The 25,109-nt window shown below is 39.3% G+C and overlaps 3 protein-coding genes across 5 annotated transcripts; all 3 read right to left on the reverse strand.

The window, feature by feature from the left end:
• Positions 1 to 1,442: 1,442 nt before the first annotated feature.
• Positions 1,443 to 19,671, reverse strand: LOC135700908 (uncharacterized). Of its 3 annotated transcripts, XM_065221578.1 has the most exons (3): positions 19,594 to 19,671; positions 1,709 to 2,091; positions 1,443 to 1,672 (listed from the first exon to the last, which is right to left on the reverse strand). In XM_065221578.1, the coding sequence occupies exons 2-3, from the start codon at positions 2,079 to 2,081 to the stop codon at positions 1,530 to 1,532; spliced, it is 516 nt and encodes a 171-aa protein (XP_065077650.1). In that variant the 5' UTR covers positions 2,082 to 2,091; positions 19,594 to 19,671; the 3' UTR covers positions 1,443 to 1,529. The 3 variants fall into 3 exon arrangements, with proteins under 3 accessions (XP_065077650.1, XP_065077648.1, XP_065077649.1); XM_065221576.1 differs by having other exon boundaries at positions 1,443 to 2,091; XM_065221577.1 differs by lacking the exon at positions 19,594 to 19,671 and adding an exon at positions 8,165 to 8,267 and having other exon boundaries at positions 1,443 to 2,091.
• On the reverse strand, positions 18,190 to 18,660 carry LOC135700927 (heterogeneous nuclear ribonucleoprotein A2 homolog 1-like). The gene has a single exon (XM_065221597.1). The coding sequence runs from the start codon at positions 18,658 to 18,660 to the stop codon at positions 18,190 to 18,192; it is 471 nt and encodes a 156-aa protein (XP_065077669.1).
• A 4,558-nt stretch (positions 19,672 to 24,229) lies between the features above and the next one.
• LOC135700875 (acanthoscurrin-2-like) lies at positions 24,230 to 24,869 on the reverse strand. The gene is made up of 2 exons (XM_065221532.1): positions 24,719 to 24,869; positions 24,230 to 24,628 (listed from the first exon to the last, which is right to left on the reverse strand). The coding sequence occupies exons 1-2, from the start codon at positions 24,867 to 24,869 to the stop codon at positions 24,237 to 24,239; spliced, it is 543 nt and encodes a 180-aa protein (XP_065077604.1). The 3' UTR covers positions 24,230 to 24,236.
• Positions 24,870 to 25,109: the final 240 nt, after the last annotated feature.

Consider the following 25,109-nt stretch of genomic DNA (forward strand, 5'->3'; position numbering starts at 1 on the left):
CCGTCATGTGACAATGAGAAAACAGGTCGTCTCACTATCACTGTCTATTCTGTTATTTCCCAATGATCAAGCATTCAAGAGTAATTCTCATACGGTTGTGACATCAAAATTTCTTACTGATTTAGATGAATTAAGGCAAAAAACGGTATTCAATCGGTGAAGTGAATATATGTTTGAAACTTCCGCGGTATAAGTAACAACTTACATCCGTTCCCATATTCGAGAACGAGAACCGTTTGTTTGAATGCTGGTATTGAATGCTATTGAACAGTAGTTCGTTAGTTTAAAAAAATCACTGCTTCCGTGAGCTTGTAATTGCTATATTCACAACACTGTCACGTTCTGTCATGGCAAAAAATCGATGACATTTTCAAAAAAATCTCTATCATCGTTTTCTCATCCGATGAAAGTGACAAAACTACATATCTCTAAAAATCGAGTGAGATTCTTCATTGAAAATATCATTTACCAGCCCTGGTTGTGAGCGATCTGACCAGCAGATCATACGTGATCTTACAAACCACAAAAATGTTCGATTCTAACTACCCCCAAGGGAGTTCTCAAAAGAAAAATTTCATATGATATTATTAAAATCCAATTCAAATCCAAAGATGAAGAACCCATCAGGCAAAATCAATTAAAATTTAAAAAAACAAATGCAACACTTTGATCAATGGAATTAAATTGTCATTTGACAGCTTCAATACTGCTCTGACATGTCATCATAAATAATTGTTTTGAAATCATTTTATCACTCAAAGTATATATTTCCTAAAATCGTTCTCGCAAATCATGCTCGTTTATAGAATACATTCACTTCGTTTTCCAACAACCTACAACACTCTCATCTTCAAACTCCACTCATCACAAAATAATAGCTGGTGCAGCAAACACTGGACTATCATAATCTATATCCGGTGCGTAATACTCCGGTACACTGTAAATCGGCGGAGATATGTAGTAAGTGGAAGGGTACGGCTCAAACCCGACTCCGAAACCTCCGAATCGTCTATAGCCATAGTGTGGAGCTGGTGCGGGTGCAGGAGCGGGAGCAACAGAACTGATCGCGAGCAATACAAACAGAAACAGAAGTTTGAAGATGACAGCCCCCATTGCTAGATCGAGTAGCTTCGCTTGGTCTGGAAATTGAAAACTACCTTTATTAACCACCGACGACTCCTTATAAACGGTATCAATGAAATAAGCCGGTGATCGTGATCTTGGCATATCCCACGGATTCGAATACTGGTTTTACATCGGTGTTAATTAATTTGCAGATGTATTGTGCGTTTTCTTTGGTGATGGCAGCAAAGTGCTAAAAAGATTAGCAGACGAACGACATCATACTGGTTTTGCGGTCAAATGTTCGGTTTTGGCCAAACTTGGGGAATTCCAGGTTCCAACACATAAGAATTTTTCTGATTCAAATCATCACAAACAAGAAATTTTTGCATCGTTCGTTTATTATAAATAAATTATCACAATCTCATTGAGTTATGCGTCGCACTTTCCTAACACGGTATGGTAACTTATCCGTGGTGGTGGTGATGACGGTGTCCGTATCCGCCGTATCCACCGTATCCACCATACCCTCCATAGCCACCGCCATAACCTCCACCGTATCCACCGTATCCGCCATGACCTCCACCGTATCCACCGTATCCGCCATAACCTCCACCGTATCCTCCGTATCCGCCATAACGTCCACCGCCATAGTATCCAGGTCCACCGAATCCACCTCCAATCAAACCTACGCCAACACCGAGTCCGCCGAATCCAAACTGACGCTTGGCACGGACAGCCTCTTCACCGGTCACTTCCTGGTCCTGGTTGACCTGAGCCAACTCAACCGGATCAACAACAGCCGCAGCTGGGGCAGGTTCATCATTTTGTGGCTCTGCTTCCGGGACTATCTCCTGCTCAACTGGGGCATTTTGTTGAAGCTCTACGGGCAGCGGTCCGGATGGTCTCGAAAGCAGAATCGTTCCATCCTGGGGCACCGGAACTGGCTCCAGGCCCTGCGGGAAGGCAATGGCCGATCCGACCAATGCCACTAGCAGCACTGCGCAAGTGGGGTTCATCGTTCAAGTACTGGAAAGTGAGGAAACAGAGAGTTTTTGTTTATTAATTGGTGAAATTCTGTCAAAACCCAGTAATTTTTTGCTACGGGCTTGATCAAGCCTTCAAAACTGATTTGAGATGATTTAGATACACGCCACGCTGATTTAATTTTTCTAAAGCGAACCCCACACGGTAAGAAATATTGTCAATACTTACAAGTATTGACAATAATATTGATGATGTGAATACAGAAATATTGTCAATACCGATGTATTGACGTCAATATAAAATGTATTGACAATACGATTATTGTCAATAAAAGCAATCGTGTACGGTCCACATAAGACGTAAAAAAACCGGAAATTTATGGACTGTTATATAACAAAACCAGACGCTATAATTTGACGGTTCATGAGTTGATGGGTCGATAGGTAGGGTTAAGGTGTGGGAGCTGCCACCCTGGCGTCGGTGGCATTGGTACTCGGAACAAGATCGACGAGATCCAAAAGAAAATGCAACTAATTAGCTTGGCTCAGTAGAAGTTTCTGCTACATGGCGATAGCTATGATAGCGTTAAGAACAAGGTTAAAAGAATTCACAAATGACCGTTGCCTTACCACTTCGAATTATTGAGGGCACGAATCTCATAAACTACAGGGTAGCCAGTAATTCAAATTCAAATCGAGCCTCGTTAGTTCAAATAAAAGCGATGAAATAGACTTTGCTTAATACTGAAGACAGCAAGAAAAAAACTACTACTGCCACCGTCTCCAACCAGAGGTTGCATAGACTGAACACTCAACACTGGACAATGGCCAACACATAACACCCAGTAGACCAGCAGGGATATTTCCTTTTTTCGAAAAATTCTTCTGGCTGGAGCGGAACTCGAACCCTTACTTCGTGCCACACATAATTCGCCTAAACGACGGGTGACGCCACTAACCGCACGACTACGGGGCCCAGAATTCTAAGGACAAGTACAGCAGCACTGCTCTTGAGCAAGACCAAAGGTGGAACCACAGCGAAGAACAAAATTCGCAAACCTCTCTCTTGAGGTTGGCCCGTAAAAAAAATTCAATAACAATACAATGGTGTTCATTGTCATTGTAGCCATGATATTTACTGTCAAAACATTTGACATTTTTGTCGATTACCATAAAATCACAATTAAATGCATGGTTCACAACAATGAAAATCATGGTATTTCGTAACGCGTTACGTTGCACCAGCTACCAGCAAAGGCAACACAAGTCAAAGAAACGTGAACTCTGTTCTGAAAGTCATGATCTTGTTTTGGTAAACGCGATTTGAGTTCATGATTTGTACATAATATGAGAACTAAAGTCGGTGTATAATGAGTCACGCCAAGAGAAAAATAGTTGAACTCGCATCACGGTTTTCGAAAGATCCCCTTTCTTTTAACTTGGCAACAGAGGACTTCTGCATCAACTTCAAATGACTTCTAGCGAGGAAAAAAATTAACGGCTGTAGTAAATCATTATATCAGTGATTTTGTCGAATTATCTTAAGAAAAAATAGTAGAAATTGTCCTTACTGATCATTACAAAACGTATCGCATGACAAATGTAATGCTCACTGCGTGTATATGAAAATTTCATCGGTTTTATTTAATATTTCATTGCAATACCTTTCGTGGACCTTTCATAGCATCGTAATGCTTGTTTACTTTGCACGATAGGTAGCCGGTTTGACAGTTCAATAGGTAGACTTGGCTTCACTCTTGGCGTGACTCATTATACACCGACTCTAATGGGAACATGGTTCAAAGACTGTAAACCGTAAACATCAAAATAATTTTCAATGTGTTGTTTGGATTGTACATCATGGAAGTGGAAGGAAACTGTAAACGATGGCAGACTTGACTGAAACAGCCGAACTATGCAGGTTTCACCCATACCATAAATTGGCAGCAAGCATCTGTCCAGCAGATGGGGTGGACACATTTTCAGTTCATCAATTCAACGGATCTTCCGTCATAATTACGCAGCTCCCACCACCTTCATCATCATCATAACAAGCCACAAGCACTGATCACATCCACTTCTTGCACACCTTCGCTTCCATGCTATTTCTAGTGTCCGAACTAGCGGAAAACATATCCACCGGCTCTGGGGCAATCTTCAGCGTTTTCTCAACGCATACGAGCACTCAGTAGGGATAAGTTTCACAACAACCTGAAAATGACAGCTTTATATGTGATCCAAGTTCACGATTGCAGGAACGAACATCAGGATTATGGGTTCATGGTATCACGAAATCATGATTTTATTTAGTATTTTGCTTAGCCACAGAGAACAGACATCCAAGTCAAATTTCTAAAGTGTGTAAGAAATTTAACTGCTATTTTGAATAGACATTTGAAACTAGCAATATCGTGGTGGCGCTAGTGTCGCTGCCCATCGACTTCGATGACTGGCAGACGTCATATTAACATAAATGTCAAAATTGTTGTGAGCAAAACATTGTTTGGTTAAAACCGATCAAAACATGGGCCGCAAGAGCTAGTTTTATGAATGCGCAAATAAACCAAGCGAAAATATTTTCACAATTTTCCTATGGATGCTGAATTTCCCAAACTACAGGAGTCTTTCTTCTCACATGGAGTCCAAGCGCTTGTAACGAAAAAGTTATGTGTCAACCACTTTCCCCCGGAGGCTTTTCGAATTCCTGGAAGAACGGATGCAGGGTAAGCAGTGTTCAAATCTTACCACATTTTTCTGAATTTAAATAAGGGTTCATTGGAGTTCACACCCTCACTGAATCATTTGAAGATACGCCGCCAGTGAACTCAAAAAAAAAATTAGTTTTGCTCCTGACTACTATGTCCAGATAAAATTGATACGAAAAACGGTTATAGATCTATAGGAAACTGTAAAAGAGCTTAAAATAATAATGGTTCCGTAGAAACTCGATTGATTTCCGTTGTTTTGTCTTGTTTGTTTTGAACTGATTTGACAGTTCATTTGGAAACACGGTCAATAAGATCAACCCAAATTTTAATCGCAAAAAGTGATAACTCGAGTCGCAACATTCCATATGGCGGCGCTAGTGTTTGTAACGTATTTAATTTGAATTCTTACACATTATTTTTCGAAAAATTTGTTTAAGCTTGGATGTCTGTTCTCTGTGGCTTAGCGATACGAAATTGCTAGTTGCCCTGAACAGGTGTGAACTAAGTTCAAAGATTTGAGATTAAGTTCATGAAAATCAAAAACTGCTATATTGTAACAGTATTGCAACTATTATAACAGTGCATTCTGTCTAGAAACGTGTACATAGATATTATAATTATATACGCATTTCTTCTGCATTATTTTTTTTTAAGCATTGCGTTTATCCACCACAAAACATTTGATGTTTACTACCATTCTTCCGTGAGCTCAGCAGAGCGGTTGTATCCGAGTGTGATGTGCATGATTGAGATAAAGACATGCGAATGTGCTGTATCATAGTGATGAATAACACAAACTCGGTGTTTTGCCATCTGGGTAGTTCTGCGAGCTACTAGCATCCAGTGCTGAGATTTGTGACAGTCATTGACAGACTTTTGCGCGATATTGACACAATGGTTTTCACATAGTCACTGACAGACTTGATCCTCAAAAAAAAAACCATCGTCAAAATCTCATTCATATTTTTGTCAATGACAAAGATTCACCTGGTAACAAAAAGTGTAATTTCGTGCATTCTATATGTCACATTATTGTAATTCAATCATTTCAGGACGTAGATGCGTGTTCACTTTAACCGGCTCCATGTAATTCTGTTGCCCAAGTAATTTAATTTCGTTACAAATTTAGTTAATAATAAAATCTACACATGTTCGTCACTGACAGACAGCATAGTCATTGACAATGGACATGGTTTGCCTTGACGATGACTGTTAGCTCAAATGAGTGACCAAACCAGGATTGTCAATATCGCCGTGTATTGTCGAGATTTTGCAACACTGCTAGCATGTCGTTCAGGAAAATAATATCAGCGATTAAAGGCGACGACCTATAAAATAGAATTTGATATTATTTAACTATTTTGGGAGAAAATTTGATGAACATTGTATTTTCGAAAGTCGACTAAACAATACAAAACTTTTTTTTCTCCTTTGATTCGTTTTCCGTTGATCTTGTTTTGTGTGCTGAGCACCAACGCTACCGACGCCAGGGAGGCAGCTCCCACACCTGGACCTTACCTATCGACCCATCAACTCTGAACCGGGGACCAACGGCTTTACTTCCCTTCCGAAGGAAGGCATGATCAGAGATGTTATGCCTCAGAGCATCCCGGCGGCGCCGACTGGTATTTAACCCAGGCCTGCTGGGGTGAAAGGTAATCATGCTTAACGCTTACCACTACACCACAGGCGCCGCTGAATACAAAACTTTGCTGTATTAAAAAAATCTACTCCAGAAGCCGGATCCTGTGCTATTCGGAATACCCGCAAAACAATATTTCCTTGGTTCTGGCCTATTGCTGGTGAAGACATATTTCAAGTAAATGCTCATTCAATTTGATTTTCTTCTTTTCATATACTTCAGCTTGCTATTATCAGAATTTACACAAGCAAAACATTAGCAGCTCTTATTAAAGAGAAAAACTAAAACGCATAAATACTATAGTCGCTATATTCATAGTCTGGCGGATAGAATTTCGATCTATCAAAATGCGGAACCATTTCAATATATTGTAGACCAACAATTGAAAAGGTACTATCAACTTTTATAAACAAAACGTTGATTATTCTTTCCTCGACAATCGAAGGTAAATTACCAGCAGGGGAAACTTTCCACAACCTAAAGATAGCCTTTAGTCACGAGGAAACGGTTTCCAAAATTTTGTTCGCAATAGCTGATGTGCTCTTTTCTGTTGTTGGTCGTGATTTGCTCGATTGGTTCCGCTCTTTGACAGCTCAATTGGTTCCCGAGATTCTATCCACCAGACTATGAATATAGCGACTTTAATAAATACGTGACGGTCTTCGACGACAGTGCCGTATAACAGAGACTGTCATATGACATTTTAGTTTGGTGACCGCTTACAGCATGGAGCACCTAGTTTATGTAATGGATTTTTTTTTAATTAAAAATCAACTCTCAACTAAGTGTAAATCATTTTTGTAAAAAATCCCATCAAAGTAACAACTAAATTAACATACTACAATCAAAACCCCTGCTTATTTATTCAATCTTCTTTCAGGCTCATTTATTCAATCAGACATTTTTAGGTAATAAGCAGGTACCGTAAAACGGGATAACATTGATAGTTTTTTAAAGTATATTCTAAATATTTTTTACAGCAATGAATGTTTTTTCAAATTTTATATTTTTAAAACAAGTTCTGCGGATCCAAGAATTAATTCGTTAGTAATATGTTGAACGAAAATTAGAGCATTTGCGCTATTTCTTTAGTTTTGTGACCGAACTTCAGTACATATTTTGATTAGGGGTTACTTTGATAATGCTCGATGAATGTAGAAAAAAAATGAGTGAAACTCAAACAATTTAGTTCTTTAAATATGAAACATTGAATGGGTATATAATCAGAAATCTTCATAAGCAATAAGAATACAACATTAAATTTGTGACGGCTGTATTGGAAATACATTTCATAGGTGATGGTTTGAGTGTTTTTTTTTTCAAAAAGGCGAAAAACACGAAAAATGGTTTTTAATATTTTTATAAAATTTGCAACACATACTTTATAAAAACTATATACGATATCAACGAAAATACCCTAAGCTACAATATGGAACCAATGTTTCTTATTTGGGAAAAGGACAGCGAGTAAATTTATTCTTCATATTATACTATCAAAGTTACCCGCATTATCAATTTACCGTTATTACCGTTTCACTTAATTCAATTTTCACTTAGTTTTAAAAGCTCTAAATGTTCATCATATATTTTCCCAGTCATTGCATTTCAACTACTTTTCAGCAAACTTTGCACAGGTTCCCACATTTCCTAGCTCGCAGATAACAAAAACAAATCACTTGTCACTCTTTACTGTATTCCATCCCATTCAATTAGCACTCAAGATCCGACACAAATCAGCAAAACCTATTCATATCCACTGATCTTACCTTACAATCGGTAACTATCCAAAAGAAATTCACAACACCACGTCTTTAATCCTCAAGCTCTGTCGAAGTACTACAACTGCTCTTGACCATCCAGCAATCTTTTATATACATACAGTAAAAATCGAGAATTACGAGCAAAAAGGTCGCCGCGCATGGGAGAGAAACTTAAGAATTGCTTCTTAAACCACTACCACCAATATCATCGCGTCACAAAATACTCCGCCCGCCTTGCTGTCACCCCACACACAACCACAGGGCAAACCGACCGGTACAAGTACTCGCCATCATGCGTCATGTTGCGTCGCGCCTCTTGTTTTTCGATTTAAACTTGAAAACCGGTGGTGGACTTCCAGAAGCCTACAACAATGAAAAAACTATTCAAACCGCCGACGATGACGTTCTGTCAATCTTGTTCGTGTGGGGCCAGATGATAGCTTTTGTTGTTTGTGGTTTTTGATTCGGCATTGGAAGGGTTGAAACTAGTAGCCGGCGATGATCTTCCGTTTCGGATGTTTACTACGCTCACAATCACACAAAGAAGCGGTATCTCGCACGTCGTCAGAGCGTCATCGATGTGACACTTCATCTTTCAAGCCGCTAGACTCACAGCAGCAGGGAGGGAATGGGACGATGACAAACTATTATCCATGCTCGGCGGCCGCAATGATTTCGGATTTGATAGGGGACAGGTTTCCGAGGGAATTTCCCGAGGTCGCGAGATGCGTTGGCGCGCTAATGCTCTAAACTGCCGCAGACAGAGGTTTTACGAGAGATGATAATTAGGAAGCGGCATTCTAATTAATTTATTTGGATGGAAGAACGGAAGTTTAGTGCGTTGAATATTTAATAAATGACGTAAAGATTAGATTCGATGATTTGCAACATTACAAGATTACGTCGTGATTCATAGTTAAAAACACACTCTCATTTCGATTTAGTAAAAAATCATGCATAATTGGGACATACCCAGTGTTGTGGTTAACATGCATACCTCTCACGCCAATGTCACGAGTTCAAATCTGATCTCCGGACAAGTCACCCAAGAGTGATAAAGTGTATAATAAGTCAAAGGAAACGACTGGGTCATAGATTTTGTATTTGTTCGAATGCCTCCACCATAGGACACTTAACCCTTCGTTACTCGCGGCAACTTTTTTATTGGAACCGACCAACGGCAAAACAAAATGCTATTGTGTACAACCTCAGTATTCTGCGATGAAAATGAAAGTGAATGAACTTACACAAGATTTCCTTTAGTCCTACTTTGCACTCACCGATCCGCTCTAAACTATCAACCATTTTAACAAATATAGTGGAAATGGATGTAATGTAGACCTAAAGCCCCTAATCGACTAAATATTCAATAGCGACCAAAAATATCCATTAGTACCGTCCCAATGACGCGTTCAACTAGATACATAGATACGTCTACATAGATAGATAACAGATTTTTAGCGATGGGCCTAGTTTTAGATCCATAGGCCAACATTAGAGCCATTTCCCCTACATGAAGTTTTCCCGAAAATTCACAAAAGAATTGATTTTTAGCTTCCTAACAAGAATTATGCCTATACAATGATGCCGTTTAAAAAGTTTTGACACTGTTCCACGAGTGATCCAAATTAACAGTTTGTTCAGTAATTTTGTACAAATGGTCGGTAACAAAATGGTCGGAACATCCAGTAAAACTAGCATCAAAGCAAATCACAATAAATAATTTAATAATTTAATATACTTCTGTAACTCTTATTATGATTTTCTTAATACTCTAAAAAATTCGAAAGTTTTGCTGGGTCCACAAAACAAAGTACCGAACATCGAGTATGCTGTTAAGTGTGTACGGAGGAGAAGCGAAAGGGTAATGGGTCCTTCTTCTTCTTCATTCCCTTATTTAACGTCGGTCTCTGTTCCGCAATCTAGTGCTAATCACCGACGGACATCGATTGCCATCCATTGACGGCAATCGAATGTGCAGGAAGGCAGTTTCCACACCTGCGTAGGATATCGTACCCATTCACAACACACATGGGCCGGGACCAACGGCTTTACTTCCCTTCCGAAGGAAGACGTGACCAGAGATTTTTATGCCTTAGAAAAATCCCACCGACCTCGGCTAGGATTGAACCCAGACCCATCGGGGTGTTAGAAAGCAGTCACGCTTATCTCTACACCACCGGCGCCGGCAAGGTAATGGGTCCGATGCTACTGAATATTTTTGGTGATCTGGTTCTGGATATATGGCCAGAACATGTTCCGGCGAGTATGAGTTACAAGTGTGAAGGTACCTAAAACGTGTTAAACCTTTCATGTGACACCTCTAATAACATTAAAATTCAACATCAAGTTCATTGGTCGATTTAAAGGTTTGGGAAGCCCACCTTGTCGGCCGGTTTCTGAAATATTTTATACTGTGAAATTTGGGTATGAATTTTACGAGCATCTGAACACCCCCCAAATCGCGATTAGAGCCATATGTAAGGCGATAAAACGATTCAAATGTTTGGGAAGCCCACAGGCCGAGAAATAAAGGCTTTTGAAATATTTTATACAGGGAAATTTGGTTATGAAAATTTCGAGCATCTGAACACCCCCACATCGCGATTAGAGCCATATTTAAGGAGATAAATCGATTTAAAGGTTTGGAAAGCCCACAGGCCGACAAATAAAGGTTTTTGAAACATGTTATTCTGGAAAATTTGGGTATGAAAATTTCGAGCATCTGAACACTACCCAAATCGCGATTAGAGCCATATTTAAGGAGATAAATCGATTTAAAGGTTTGGAAAGCCCACAGGCCGACAAATAAAGGTTTTTGAAATATTTTATACTGGGAAATTTGGGTATGAAAATTTCGAGCATCTGAACACCCCCCAAATCGCGATTAGAGCCATATTTAAGGAGATAAATCGATTTAAAGGTTTGGGAAGCCCACAGGCCGACAAATAAAGGTTTTTGAAATATGTTATACTGGAAAATTTGGGTATGAAAATTTCGAGCATCTGAACACTACCCAAATCGCAATTAGAGCCATATTTAAGGAGATAAATCGATTTAAAGGTTTGGAAAGCCCACAGGTAGACAAATAAAGGTTTTTGAAATATTTTATACTGGGAAATTTGGGTATGAATATTACGAGCATCTGAACACCCCCAAATCTCGATAAGAGCCATATTTAAGGAGATAAATCGATTTAAAGGTTTGGGAAGCCCACAGACCGACAAATAAAGGTTTTTGAAATATGTTATACTGGAAAATTTGGGTCTGAAAATTTCGAGCATCTGAACACCCCCCAAATCGCGATTAGAGCCATATTTAAGGAGATAAATCGATTTAAAGGTTTGGGAAGCCCACAGACCGACAAATGAAGGTTTTTGAAATATTTTATACTAGAAAATTTGGGTATGAAAATTTCGAGCATCTGAACACTACCCAAATCGCGATTCGAGCCATATTTAAGGAGATAAATCGATTTAAAGGTTTGGAAAGCCCACAGGTAGACAAATAAAGGTTTTTGAAATATTTTATACTGGGAAATTTGGGTATGAATATTACGAGCATCTGAACACCCCCAAATCTCGATTAGAGCCATATTTAAGGAGATAAATCGATTTAAAGGTTTGGGAAGCCCACAGGCCGACAAATAAAGGTTTTTGAAATATGTTATACTGGAAAATTTGGGTATGAAAATTTCGAGCATCTGAACACCCCCAAATCTCGATTAGAGCCATATTTAAGAAGATAAATCGATTTAAAGGTTTGGGAAGCCCACAGACCGACAAATAAAGGTTTTTGAAATATGTTATACTGGAAAATTTGGGTATGAAAATTTCGAGCATCTGAACACTACGCAAATCGCGATTAGAGCCATATTTAAGGAGATAAATCGATTTAAAGGTTTGGAAAGCCCACAGGTAGACAAATAAAGGTTTTTGAAATATTTTATACTGGGAAATTTGGTTATGAATATTACGAGTATCTGAACACCCCCCAAATCGCGATTAGAGCCATATTTAAGGAGATAAATCGATTTAAAGGTTTGGGAAGCCCACAGACCGACAAATGAAGGTTTTTGAAATATTTTATACTGGAAAATTTGGGTATGAAAATTTCGAGCATCTGAACACTACGCAAATCGCGATTCGAGCCATATTTAAGGAGATAAATCGATTTAAAGGTTTTGAAAGCCCACAGGTAGACAAATAAAGGTTTTTGAAATATTTTATACTGGGAAATTTGGGTATGAATATTACGAGCATCTGAACACCCCCAAATCTCGATTAGAGCCATATTTAAGGAGATAAATCGATTTAAAGGTTTGGGAAGCCCACAGACCGACAAATAAAGGTTTTTGAAATATGTTATACTGGAAAATTTGGGTATGAAAATTTCGAGCATCTGAACACTACGCAAATCGCGATTAGAGCCATATTTAAGGAGATAAATCGATTTAAAGGTTTGGAAAGCCCACAGGTAGACAAATAAAGGTTTTTGAAATATTTTATACTGGGAAATTTGGTTATGAATATTACGAGTATCTGAACACCCCCCAAATCGCGATTAGAGCCATATTTAAGGAGATAAATCGATTTAAAGGTTTGGAAAGCCCACAGGCCGACAAATAAAGGTTTTTGAATTATTTTTTACTGGGAAATTTGGTTATGAATATTACGAGTATCTGAACACCCCCCAAATCGCGATTAGAGCCATATTTAAGGAGATAAATCGATTTAAAGGTTTGGGAAGCCCACAGACCGACAAATGAAGGTTTTTGAAATATTTTATACTGGAAAATTTGGGTATGAAAATTTCGAGCATCTGAACACTACGCAAATCGCGATTCGAGCCATATTTAAGGAGATAAATCGATTTAAAGGTTTTGAAAGCCCACAGGTAGACAAATAAAGGTTTTTGAAATATTTTATACTGGGAAATTTGGGTATGAATATTACGAGCATCTGAACACCCCCAAATCTCGATTAGAGCCATATTTAAGGAGATAAATCGATTTAAAGGTTTGGGAAGCCCACAGACCGACAAATAAAGGTTTTTGAAATATGTTATACTGGAAAATTTGGGTATGAAAATTTCGAGCATCTGAACACCCCCAAATCTCGATTAGAGCCATATTTAAGGAGATAAATCGATTTAAAGGTTTGGGAAGCCCACAGACCGACAAATAAAGGTTTTTGAAATATGTTATACTGGAAAATTTGGGTATGAAAATTTCGAGCATCTGAACACTACGCAAATCGCGATTAGAGCCATATTTAAGGAGATAAATCGATTTAAAGGTTTGGAAAGCCCACAGGTAGACAAATAAAGGTTTTCGAAATATTTTATACTGGGAAATTTGGGTATGAATATTACGAGCATCTGAACACCCCCAAATCTCGATTAGAGCCATATTTAAGGAGATAAATCGATTTAAAGGTTTGGGAAGCCCACAGACCGACAAATAAAGGTTTTTGAAATATGTTATACTGGAAAATTTGGGTATGAAAATTTCGAGCATCTGAACACTACGCAAATCGCGATTCGAGCCATATTTAAGGAGATAAATCGATTTAAAGGTTTGGGAAGCCCACAGGTAGACAAATAATGGTTTTTGAAATATTTTATATTGAAGAATTTGGGTATGAAAATTTCGAACATCTGAACACCCCTCAAATCTCGATTAGAGCCATATTTAAGGAGATAAATTAACGGCGCCGGTGGTGTAGTGGTAAGCGTGATTACCTCTCACCCCTGCAGGCCTGGGTTCAATCCCAGTCGGCGCCGCCGGGATGTTCTGAGGCATAACATCTCTGATCACGCCTTCCTTCGGATGGGAAGTAAAGCCGTTGGTCCCCGGTTCATGAGTTGATGGGTCGATAGGTAGGGTCCAGGTGTGGGAGCTGCCTTCCTGGCACGTCGGTAGCATTGGTGCTCAGCACGGAAAACAAGATCGACGGAAAAAACAAACCAAAGGAAAAAAAAAAGGAGATAAATCGATTTAAAGGTTTGGGAAGCCCACAAGCCGAGAAATAAAGGTTTTTGAAACATTTCATACTGGAAAATTTGGGAATGAAAATTTCGAGCATCTGAACACCCCTCAAATCGCGATTAAAGCCATATATAAGGAGATAAATCGATTTAAAGGTATGGGAAGCCCACCGACCGGCAAATAAAGGTTTTTGAAATATTTTATACTGGGAAATTAGGGTATGAAAATTTCGAGCATCTGAACATCCCCCAAATCGCGATTAGAGCCATATTTAAGGAAATAAATTGATTTAAAAGTTTGGGAAGCCCACAGGCCGACAAATAAATGTTTTTGAAATATTTTTTACAGGAAAGTTTGGGTATGAAAATTTCGAGCGTCTGAACACCCCCCAAATCACGATTAGAGCCATATTTAAGGAGATAAATCGATTTAAAGGTTTGGGAAGCCCACAGACCGACAAATAAAGGTTTTTGAAATATGTTATACTGGAAAATTTGGGTATGAAAATTTCGAGCATCTGAACACTACGCAAATCGCGATTAGAGCCATATTTAAGGAGATAAATCGATTTAAAGGTTTGGAAAGCCCACAGGTAGACAAATAAAGGTTTTCGAAATATTTTATACTGGGAAATTTGGGTATGAATATTACGAGCATCTGAACACCCCCAAATCTCGATTAGAGCCATATTTAAGGAGATAAATCGATTTAAAGGTTTGGGAAGCCCACAGACCGACAAATAAAGGTTTTTGAAATATGTTATACTGGAAAATTTGGGTATGAAAATTTCGAGCATCTGAACACTACGCAAATCGCGATTCGAGCCATATTTAAGGAGATAAATCGATTTAAAGGTTTGGGAAGCCCACAGGTAGACAAATAATGGTTTTTGAAATATTTTATATTGAAGAATTTGGGTATGAAAATTTCGAACATCTGAACACCCCTCAAATCTCGATTAGAGCCATATTTAAGGAGATAAATTAACGGCGCCGGTGGTGTAGTGGTAAGCGTGATTACCTCTCACCCCTGCAGGCCTGGGTTCAATCCCAGTCGGCGCCGCCGGGATGTTCTGAGGCATAACATCTCTGATCACGCCTTCCTTCGGATGGGAAGTAAAGCCGTTGGTCCCCGGTTCATGAGTTGATGGGTCGATAGGTAGGGTCCAGGTGTGGGAGCTGCCTTCCTGGCACGTCGGTAGCATTGGTGCTCAGCACGGAAAACAAGATCGACGGAAAAAACAAACCAAAGGAAAAAAAAAAGGAGATAAATCGATTTAAAGGTTTGGGAAGCCCACAAGCCGAGAAATAAAGGTTTTTGAAACATTTCATACTGGAAAATTTGGGAATGAAAATTTCGAGCATCTGAACACCCCTCAAATCGCGATTAAAGCCATATATAAGGAGATAAATCGATTTAAAGGTATGGGAAGCCCACCGACCGGCAAATAAAGGTTTTTGAAATATTTTATACTGGGAAATTAGGGTATGAAAATTTCGAGCATCTGAACATCCCCCAAATCGCGATTAGAGCCATATTTAAGGAAATAAATTGATTTAAAAGTTTGGGAAGCCCACAGGCCGACAAATAAATGTTTTTGAAATATTTTATACTGGGAAATTTGGGTATGAAAATTTCGAGCATCTGAACACCCCCCAAATCGCGGTTGAAGCCATATTTAAGGAGATAAATCGATTTTAAGGTATGGGAAGCCCATAGGCCGATAAATAAAGGTTTTTGAAAAATTTTATACTGGGAAATTTGGGTACGAAAATTTCAAGCATCTGTACACCCCCCAAATCGCGATTAGAGCCATATTTAAGGAGATAAATCGATTCAAAGGTGTGGGAAGCCCACAGGCCGACAAATAAAGGTTTTTGAAATACATTATACTGGGAAATTTGGGTATGAAAATTTTGAGCATCTGAACATCCCCCAAATCGCGATTAGAGCCATATTTAAGGAGATAAATCAATTTAAAGGTTTGGGAAGCCTACAGGCCGACAAATAAATGTTTTTGAAATATTTTATACAGGGAAATTTGGGTATGAAAATTTCGAGCATCTGAACACCCCCGAAATCGCGATTAGAGCCATATTTAAGGAGATAAATGGTGATACCGAGCGTCCAGATACACTTTGTTCACATTGGGACATGTTCTGGGCACCCGCAGGGAATTATCCAGTTTTTGACTTGACTTAAACCCATCTTGTGACACCTGAAATCACATGAGAATTCAAAAACAAGTTTATTTATAGCCATACCGCATAGGTCGTATCGGGACATATTTCGGGAACCCCCGAGGAAGTGCCCAGTTCCTGACTAGAACCCACCATGGGATACATCAAATTAAATCAGAATTAAAAAACAATAACAATTGCATCCAAACCGAGTGCCATAGACCACATTGGTCGCATTCAGCTATGTTCTAGGTACCCCGAGGAAGTCGCGAGGGGCCATTAATGCGACAATGCAAGTCAAACGCACACTCTTTGCCTAACCCGTACGATGTACGAGAAGGCAAAAAATGTGCGCTTGACTTTGCTCAAATACTGTCTGCGGTTGTGGAATAGTTCTAGCGACGTTTTACTACCTTGACTTGCACTGTCGCATTAATGACCCTTCGCTCATTTTCAATTTCTATTCAATTTTCATACTGTTGTACTCTAACAGAACTATCTACCTACCCTCTTCTAAATATGAGAATAATTATTAAGTTACTCTTGGAAAAAATACGTATTGGCTAGAGGTCAAAATACGACTTGAGCATTAACGGGTTAAATCGTTATTCGTGACAAGGTACCCGAGTACCCAACACTTATTTGAATAACAAGGTGTAGAAAAAGCAAAACAAACCCTCACGCACATATGGGATAAGGTGTTTTATTTTTCCTTAATTTGTTTTCCGTTGATCTTGATTTCCGTACTGAGTACCAATGCTACCGACACCAGGGAGGCTGCTTCTACACCTGGACCCTATTTATCGACCCATCTACTCATAGACCGGGAACCAACGGCTTTACTTCCCTTCCCAAGGAAGGCGTGATCAGAGATTTTATGCCTCAGAACATCCCGGCGGCGCCGATTGGGATTGAACCCAGGCCTGCTGGGGTGTGCCACTGGTGCCGCTGGGTTAATGGTATTTGAGGAAATTTTGGAAATTTTAAGGCAATCATGGCCTTATTAAATCTGTCATCAATATGGGTTGTGAGCAGGGCTCTACAATTTCGAAGCTCTAAAATGAACTCGTGTTTTGTTTCTCTCATACATACGTGTTCGACGCTTCATTTCTATAACGCCTAGCTAGACTATCAGCAAGAAACGAAAATAAAAAAAGAAGGACGCTTAGAAGGAAAGGCTGGCTGTGGAACTTCTCGTCGTTGCTTTGCTCATCGCTTTCAATGTAACTAACGTCGATTTTCTAGTTAAACGAACTTCATTATGGCTTTCAATCCCCTTTCACGAACACTCTATCACCGCTCTTTCAATTTGTTTAAAATGCGTTATGTCCCGTTTTCGATCATTTTTTTTCGATAAATATATGGATGGAAGATAAATTAGAAATATGACGTGTAATCTTCAAGTGTTTTGACGTGAGAAATGCTTTAAATGTGTTATTTCATTTTCCGTCATATACGTCATGAAACCTCTGTTGATGTGTTTCATGAAAGAGAAAACTATCAAAGTCGAGCGCTCTTTCGCTCATCCGTTTCGACGAAGCTTGAAAGGAAGACCAATGGAGCGACGGGAGAAAGAGAGACAAGCGATTGAACATTTGTTTGTGCACGCCGACTGAGGTTCTAGAATGCTGCGAAGCTGTTCGACTTTAACAGAAAAAGAAAGCCAGCAGTCTCTTCGTCGCATCGATTTGGTCGATTGAAGCTGATATTGTGACGCCCTGGTTGTGAGTTTATGATACTGGTTATGGTAGGTTTATTCGACTTTCAGTCTAAATAAATTACGATCATTACTATTTTGTTCGTTTATTATAAATAAATTATCACTATCTCACTATCACACTTTCCTAACACGTTATGGTAGCTTATCCACGGTTGTGATGACGACGGTTTCCGAATTCACCGTATCCGCCATACCCTCCATAGCCTTCACCATATCCGCCATAACCTTCATCGTATCCACCGTATCCTCCGTATCCCGGATAGCCACCACCATTGAATCCACCGCCTCCAACAACATCGATTTCAACATCTATTTCGCCGTATCCAAACTGACGCTTGGCACGGACAGCTTCCTGGTCCTGGTTAACCTGAGCCAACTCAACCGGATCAACAACAGCCGCAGCTGGGGCAGGTTCATCATTTTGTGGCTCTGCTTCCGGGACTATCTCCTGCTCAACGGGGGCATTTTGTTGAAGCTCTACGGGCAGCGGTCCGGATGGTCTCGAAATCAGAATCGTTCCATCCTGGGGCACCGGAACTGGCTCCTTTACCTGCGGGAAGCCGAAAGCCGATCCGACCAATGCCACTAGCAGCACTGCGCAAGTGGGGTTCATCATTTAAGTACTGGAAAGTGAGGAAACATATGGAAATGTTAGTTTTTTTCTTTTGAAGCAGAGGTAAAATTCTATCAAAACCTAGTGATTATTTGATGAAGCCTTAGATTGATTTGAGACATTTGAGACACATTGGAAAAAAGAAAACAAATACGTAACAAGTATTCAAAACTGACACAAAAGGAGATGCGAAAAGATTATGAAACAGCCGAGCTATATTTCGTAAAGACGTAAAAAACCGGAAATTTATAGACCGCTATATAATACATCCAAACACTATAAACATGTCCTTCAGTAGATGAAACGAAGTGAAGATAAAATCGGAACCTTGCTTCTGGAAACTCAAACCAATATCCTTTTAAAGCCTATTACTCGTTGCAAGATATTTCAATTTGTAGCTCATTAATTTTTATTTTATTTTCCATTGTTTCTCTGTTATGATTATGTAGGACACTTAGATTAATTAGAATATATACTTAACAAAGAAATAATATTGTTATATAAAAAGAATCATTACGTATCAAATTGATTTATAGGACTTTTTCTGAGTGAAATTCATCTAACATTCAAATAAATACCATCTTTTCAAAAAAAATTCCGCCAAAAGGACAACAAAATTAAAATGTTACAATCAAATTCTACCTTATTTATTCAACCTTCTCAAAAAGTAAGTGTTGATGCTACTCAGTTATTTTCTGATAAAAATCAGTCACTAAAACATTTCATTAAATTATAATGAACAATTTCAAAAGCTTTCAATGAAAACCATATATTTGAAGTACTTTTCAAAATACTTTTCACAATTTCCCACATTACATAGCCCACAGATAGCCAAAACAAATCACTTGTCTATCTTTAGAGATTCCGTCCATTCAATTAGTGCTCAAGATGCAACACAATTCAGCAAAATCTATTTCTATCCACTGATCTTACCTTACAATCGGTAACTATCCAAAATAAATTCACAACACCACGTCTTAAATCCTCAAGCTCTATCCAAGGACTACAACTGTTCTTTACCATTATGATACCGTTTATATACGGGGAATAAATACCGAGAATTAGGAGCAAAAAAGTCAACACGCATCGGAGAGAAAATTAAGAATTGCTTCTTAAACCACTACCACCAATAATATCATGTCACAAAACACTCCGCCCACCTTGCTGTCATCCCCCCCCCCCCCCTCGGTGCATGTAATTTCACACACAAATACAAGGCAACCCATCCGGTATATTTAGGGGTACATGGGGTAAATTTTGCCAAACTGCCAATTTTGAATACATTTCCAAAACTAGCAATGCTGCTTTACAGCTCTCCGAAAATGTATTGATCCTATAAGCTCAAAAACTCACTTTGACCCGTAGATGAATTTTACCCCAGGAGCCCTTACTAGCCACCATGCTGCATGTCGTGTGGCACCTCTTGTTTTCCGATTTTAATTTGGAAACCGGTGGTGGACTCCCGAAGGCTTCAACAATAAAAGAAAGGTATTCATACCTGCTTGGAAACCGACATTCGATAATAGGCATGGGATAATTTATATCAATCGACTTGGCTCGACGAGATTTGAACATGCCTGTGTGTATGTGTATGTTTGTGTGTGTGTTTTTATGTGTGTATGTATGTGTGATGAAATTAAGGACGTCGTGTTTCTCGGCAACCACTGCACCAAAGTGGATGTAACAACCATCAAACGGAAGTTACCATGGTCCAATAGAGCGCCATTGAATATTCTAGGAATCGGACAACTGATTCCGAAGATATCACATTCACAAAAACATGTTCCACTGAATACAAGCCTTAAAGCTGGGCTTAGACTAGGCAAGTCAAATGATCAACTCAGTTGAATTCAATTGGCTTGCAAAGTTGAGCCTGGTTCAACTTTTTTCAATTCAAGTGAGTTGATCAAGTCAGTTGATTGGCATGGTTTACACATTCAATTCGTGTCAAGTCAGTTGAATTCAACACATTTGTTCACATTCGGTTGGTTCACATTTGCCATGCCCGGAAATGTCTCGGAAGCCCATGTGACCAAACTGAACCAAAACTTATCATACCGCATGCGAGTTTAATAACAAAAATATTTAGAACCCTCTGGTACACACATGCCGAGAAAATTCAGACATGGACGCGCATGTCATTCAGAAATTATTATACTTCTCTTTTCTGAAAGAGAGCTTAAGCAAATTTATCGGAATTTAAAAAAAAGTAAGAAAGGTGCGATCTCACCATAAGTGGATAAATTAGTTTTTTTTTCGACAGTAGAAGGGTAGAAACTTGTATTGCGTCTAGTCACGTTAAAGTAGTATGCACAGCGATGCCACAAATTCTGATTTTAATTTTGTGCACGAAAAAAGTTGGGATCTCATTGTTTATATTGATAGCGTAAGGCGCTATATCAAGTTGGTACGCTCAACAAATAGTTCCTAAAATTAACTATTTAAAAGCCTTTGAGTACCAACGAAATTAAAAAAAGAAAATAACACAATCTGTAATTTGCAACTCGCTCAACGTGAAACTAAACATGTTGCATGAAATTTAATACCCTGTTCTATAGCCCAATACTTGAAAAATATTTTGGAGAACATCAGGTTTCATGAAATGCCCTCAAGGAGAAAATAACATATTGTTTTATTTTGTAAAATGCACTTGTCCTCGTGTTACAAAAGTTGGCGCTTATACTGAAAGGTTAAGCTAACAAAGGGGCTATTCATAAACTACGTAGACGTATTGAGGGGAGGGTGGCTGGCGAGTGCTTACAGTTCATTCAGTTTTCCAATAAAATGTATCGATGGTTGTCAATGCGAGGGGATGGGCGGTTTAATACATCTCCAAATTCGTTTACGTAGTTTATCAACAGTCCTAAACTTGCAACAGTACCTTCTTATTCTTATTCTAGGTTTTTTACTCTTCTTTTGGGAGCGTTTTGCCAGTTCCCAAGTAACGTTGCAGGTTTTATCGAGGTTTTATAGCATTCTACAAGTCTAAATCATGGTCTACAGAACCCTCATAAAGCCAAAATTGTTACTTGGGTTCCCAACTTAGTGTTCTACGTGCACTTCCACAGCTCTAAAGGCCCACGCACATTAGATCCGGATCGGACGCGTTGCGGCAAAGTGACAGCAAAATCTATTGTCAAATTTACGTCAACGCAACGCAAACGGATCTAATGTGCGTGGCCCTCAATAGAGAGCTTTTTATACCAACCAATTATAACTGTGTGACAAGCATAATGAAACTCTACACACTATTTTAGAACTACCCAAATTTGGGTAGAATCCACCCAGATCTGTCAAAACTGAACCTACCCAAAAATGGGTAAACTATTTTGGGAGTTGACAAATTAACAACGTCGATCGGATTAATGTCGTTGTTGTTCATTTGTCAACTTGCAACTCCCAACACAGTTTACCCATTTTTGGGTAGGTTCAGTTTTGACAGATCTGGGTGGATTCTACCCAAATTTAGGTAGTTTTGAAATAGCGAGTATGCCCAGGAAAGTAAAAAAAATAGCCCACCCGAACGATTTGCTCGATCGAACCGGGAATCGAACGCGCCACCTCCGGGTTGAGGATACCGTGCCTTTACTTACTAGGCTATCTGAGGCACCAGTATCTTCCGGAATCAACACAAACAAGGGGTCTCAACTATTTTCATGCACTAAAATCTGTATTTGTGACATCGCTGAGCCGTCAATTATCTTCCATTTCAGATGTTTACTACGCTCAAAAACACACAAGAAACGGTTTTTCGCACGTCGCGTCGTCATAGCGTAATCGTTGTGATACTTTTCTTACAAACCGATAACCGGCGAGGTAGCCGGCTCGCAGCGGGGACGGCCGCTAGACGATGACAAATTATTATATGTGCTCGACGGGCGCGCAATTGTTTTGCGTTAAGAAGGCTACAGGTTTCCGATGGGATTTTCCGAAGTCACCAGATACGTTGGTGTGCCAATGTTCTAAGCTCTCGCATACAGATGTCTGTTATTGCAGCTTTTTTATCTGAGTTGGAACCAGTTTCACTTTTTGTCAGTGCAAACCTCGACATGAGGATAAGGTAGGATTATACGTGCCACAGGGTGATATGACAAACAGTGTTGATTTACGTGGTTTTCATGACCAATTCTAAGGGTTTTCACCCAGAATTACGAGATGAGCTGTTGTACTACCATTTGAAAATCTGTTCAGATCAATTGGTATTTGAAAGGCACGAAAAAAATGCCGTTGGTCATATTACTCCGTGGCACGTATTACTCTACCCTTACCCTTACTCTACCTGATCCAGGCTGGAACTGAAGCAAAATCAAATTCGGTATTAGAGATGACAGTTAGCAGCAATCTAATTAGCTTATTTGGATGGAAGAACGAATGTATAATACGTGAAATGGGGTAAATGACCGCAACCCGAATCCATTTTGCGTTGTTTTTCCTTTTAATTCAACATAATAAGGTATGTAAAGATTAGAATCAATGTTTTAAAATAAGATATTGTCGTGGCCACTTCTGTCCAGTCTACGAATTTTAAAATTTATTACGAATCTACGGACCAAGCTTAAAATTCTACAAAATTTCCAGATTTTTTAGGATTTTTCTAAAAGTGCGGATTTTTAAAATACCCTAGAGTGTTTATCTTACTAATGACTGGATAGAAAATAAGTTGTAAACAGATTTTTCCTTCTAAATCCTTAAAAAAATATTTCAAAATGGGAAAAGGTTCTTCAATTATGTAGGTCATTCTTAAGACGTTAGCTTCACAAAGACAAATAAAAACTATTTGTTTAGATGCATTGCAGCCTCTCGGGGTATGGTAGTTTGAAGTACCTTTTTCCTCCGCAAGGATATCCACAAAGCCACCTGACCAACACACAGAAAACCAAATCGATCACGTTCTAATCGACGGGAAATTCTTCTCCGACATTATCAACGTCCGCAGGTACCGCAGTGCGAACATAGATTCGGACCACTACCTAGTTGTAGTATGCATGCGCTCAAAACTCTCGACACGGTGCTTATTAAATTACCAAAATGACTAAAACTCGGAAAAATAGACAAGAATACATTTTAAAACGCCAAAATGTCTTAAAAACCCCTAAGACGGTTCTTGTAATAATCTCGAAAACGACAACTCTTATTCCTGAAATTAAATTATTGAACAGTCCTGAAAACACCAAAATATTGAACCCATTCATCACAGAAATGGCATTGCAATTCTAAATATTAAAGGTAGAAAGATTCCATTAATATATTAAAATGAGTATTAGAAAATGTAAATGCTTCTGACCAGGTTGTCTGAGTTTCCGCGACCCAGCTATGGACAGCCCGCGACCCACCAATGGGAACTTTGCTCTTGGGTCATTCGTGGTCTTTTCCGGGGATGAGATTTGAACTCGTGACTTGGACGTAAGAGGTCTGGATTTTAACCAACACACCAATACATTTTCAGGCACAGATTCGGCAAAGGGAAATTCGCTTCAAAACATAATTTGCTTATCTAACTTTATTCTTCAGTATTCATTTTTATTTTGCGCATGCCATTTTCAATCAGTTAAATATCATTTGTCACTCCACTCCAATCAGTACCCACGTCTAAAGGGGATGGACGGAATGAATCCTCTCGAACCGAAAGAGCTGTAGGGGTCGTTGGCAAACTGGTTGTATCCGCCGTATCCACCATTTAATCCTAGTCCACTGCCACCGTACAAACCGCCACCATTCAATCCACCATACTGGCTGCCTCCATATTGACTGCCACCATACAGGCCGCCGCCGTACAATCCCCCACCACCACCGTAAACACCACTGCCGTACGAACCGCCTCCGTATGGACCTCCGCCATATAAAGCTGTGCTGTACTGTCCATTGTTGAAGCCTAGCCCGGTGGTTGGAATGCCGGAGTATCCCGAATAACCCGAGACGCCACCATATGCTCCTTGAGACAATCCTCCTCCATAGGAATATCCTGTGCCTGCGAAAGATTTACAGAAAGGATCTGTTGACGAATTCCCATCACTCATCCAAGTACTCTTCTAAAATTAGTTTATAAAATTCAACTTACCGAAAAGCTGCCTCGATTTCCGACTCAAATCGAATACTCTATCTTGAGCAGGAGGCTGATCCTGGACCGACTGTTCATGTTGCTGATTTTCAGCCGGTTTTCCCAGAACAACTCCCAACACTGCACAAGTCACCAGTAGCGTGAGTTTCATTTTCCTACAGAGTATCGTTTGGTGCTTTGGTCGTTCGTACTAAATCTTGTCTATTGCTAGATCGCAAAACTACTGATTTTTCTAAAACTTACCAACAGCTTTATATACCCCGAAATGGAACCACACGCACTCGACAGGTGTAAATTTAGCCCGAAACCAACCGGCTGGAAGCTGGAAGCCCTGTACGGCCCAATGAAACGATGTAATTGTCCTCCGAATTATGTCCATTTTCGGAACAGT

This window comes from Ochlerotatus camptorhynchus, unplaced genomic scaffold, assembly GCF_037179485.1.
Source record: "Ochlerotatus camptorhynchus isolate MF236.1 unplaced genomic scaffold, CSIRO-AGI_Acam_v1.1 ptg000144l, whole genome shotgun sequence".
Taxonomy (NCBI): domain Eukaryota; kingdom Metazoa; phylum Arthropoda; class Insecta; order Diptera; family Culicidae; genus Ochlerotatus; species Ochlerotatus camptorhynchus.

Coding starts and splice junctions, on each gene's coding strand:
- LOC135700908 (XM_065221576.1), bottom strand. CDS start 2,081: ATGAACCCCACTTGCGCAGTGCTGCTAGTGGCATTGGTCGGATCGGCC.
- LOC135700927 (XM_065221597.1), bottom strand. CDS start 18,660: ATGAACCCCACTTGCGCAGTGCTGCTAGTGGCATTGGTCGGATCGGCT.
- LOC135700875 (XM_065221532.1), bottom strand. CDS start 24,869: ATGAAACTCACGCTACTGGTGACTTGTGCAGTGTTGGGAGTTGTTCTG. Junction 24,629..24,718: donor GAAATCGAGGCAGCTTTTCG/GTAAGTTGAATT, acceptor AATCTTTCGCAG/GCACAGGATATTCCTATGGA.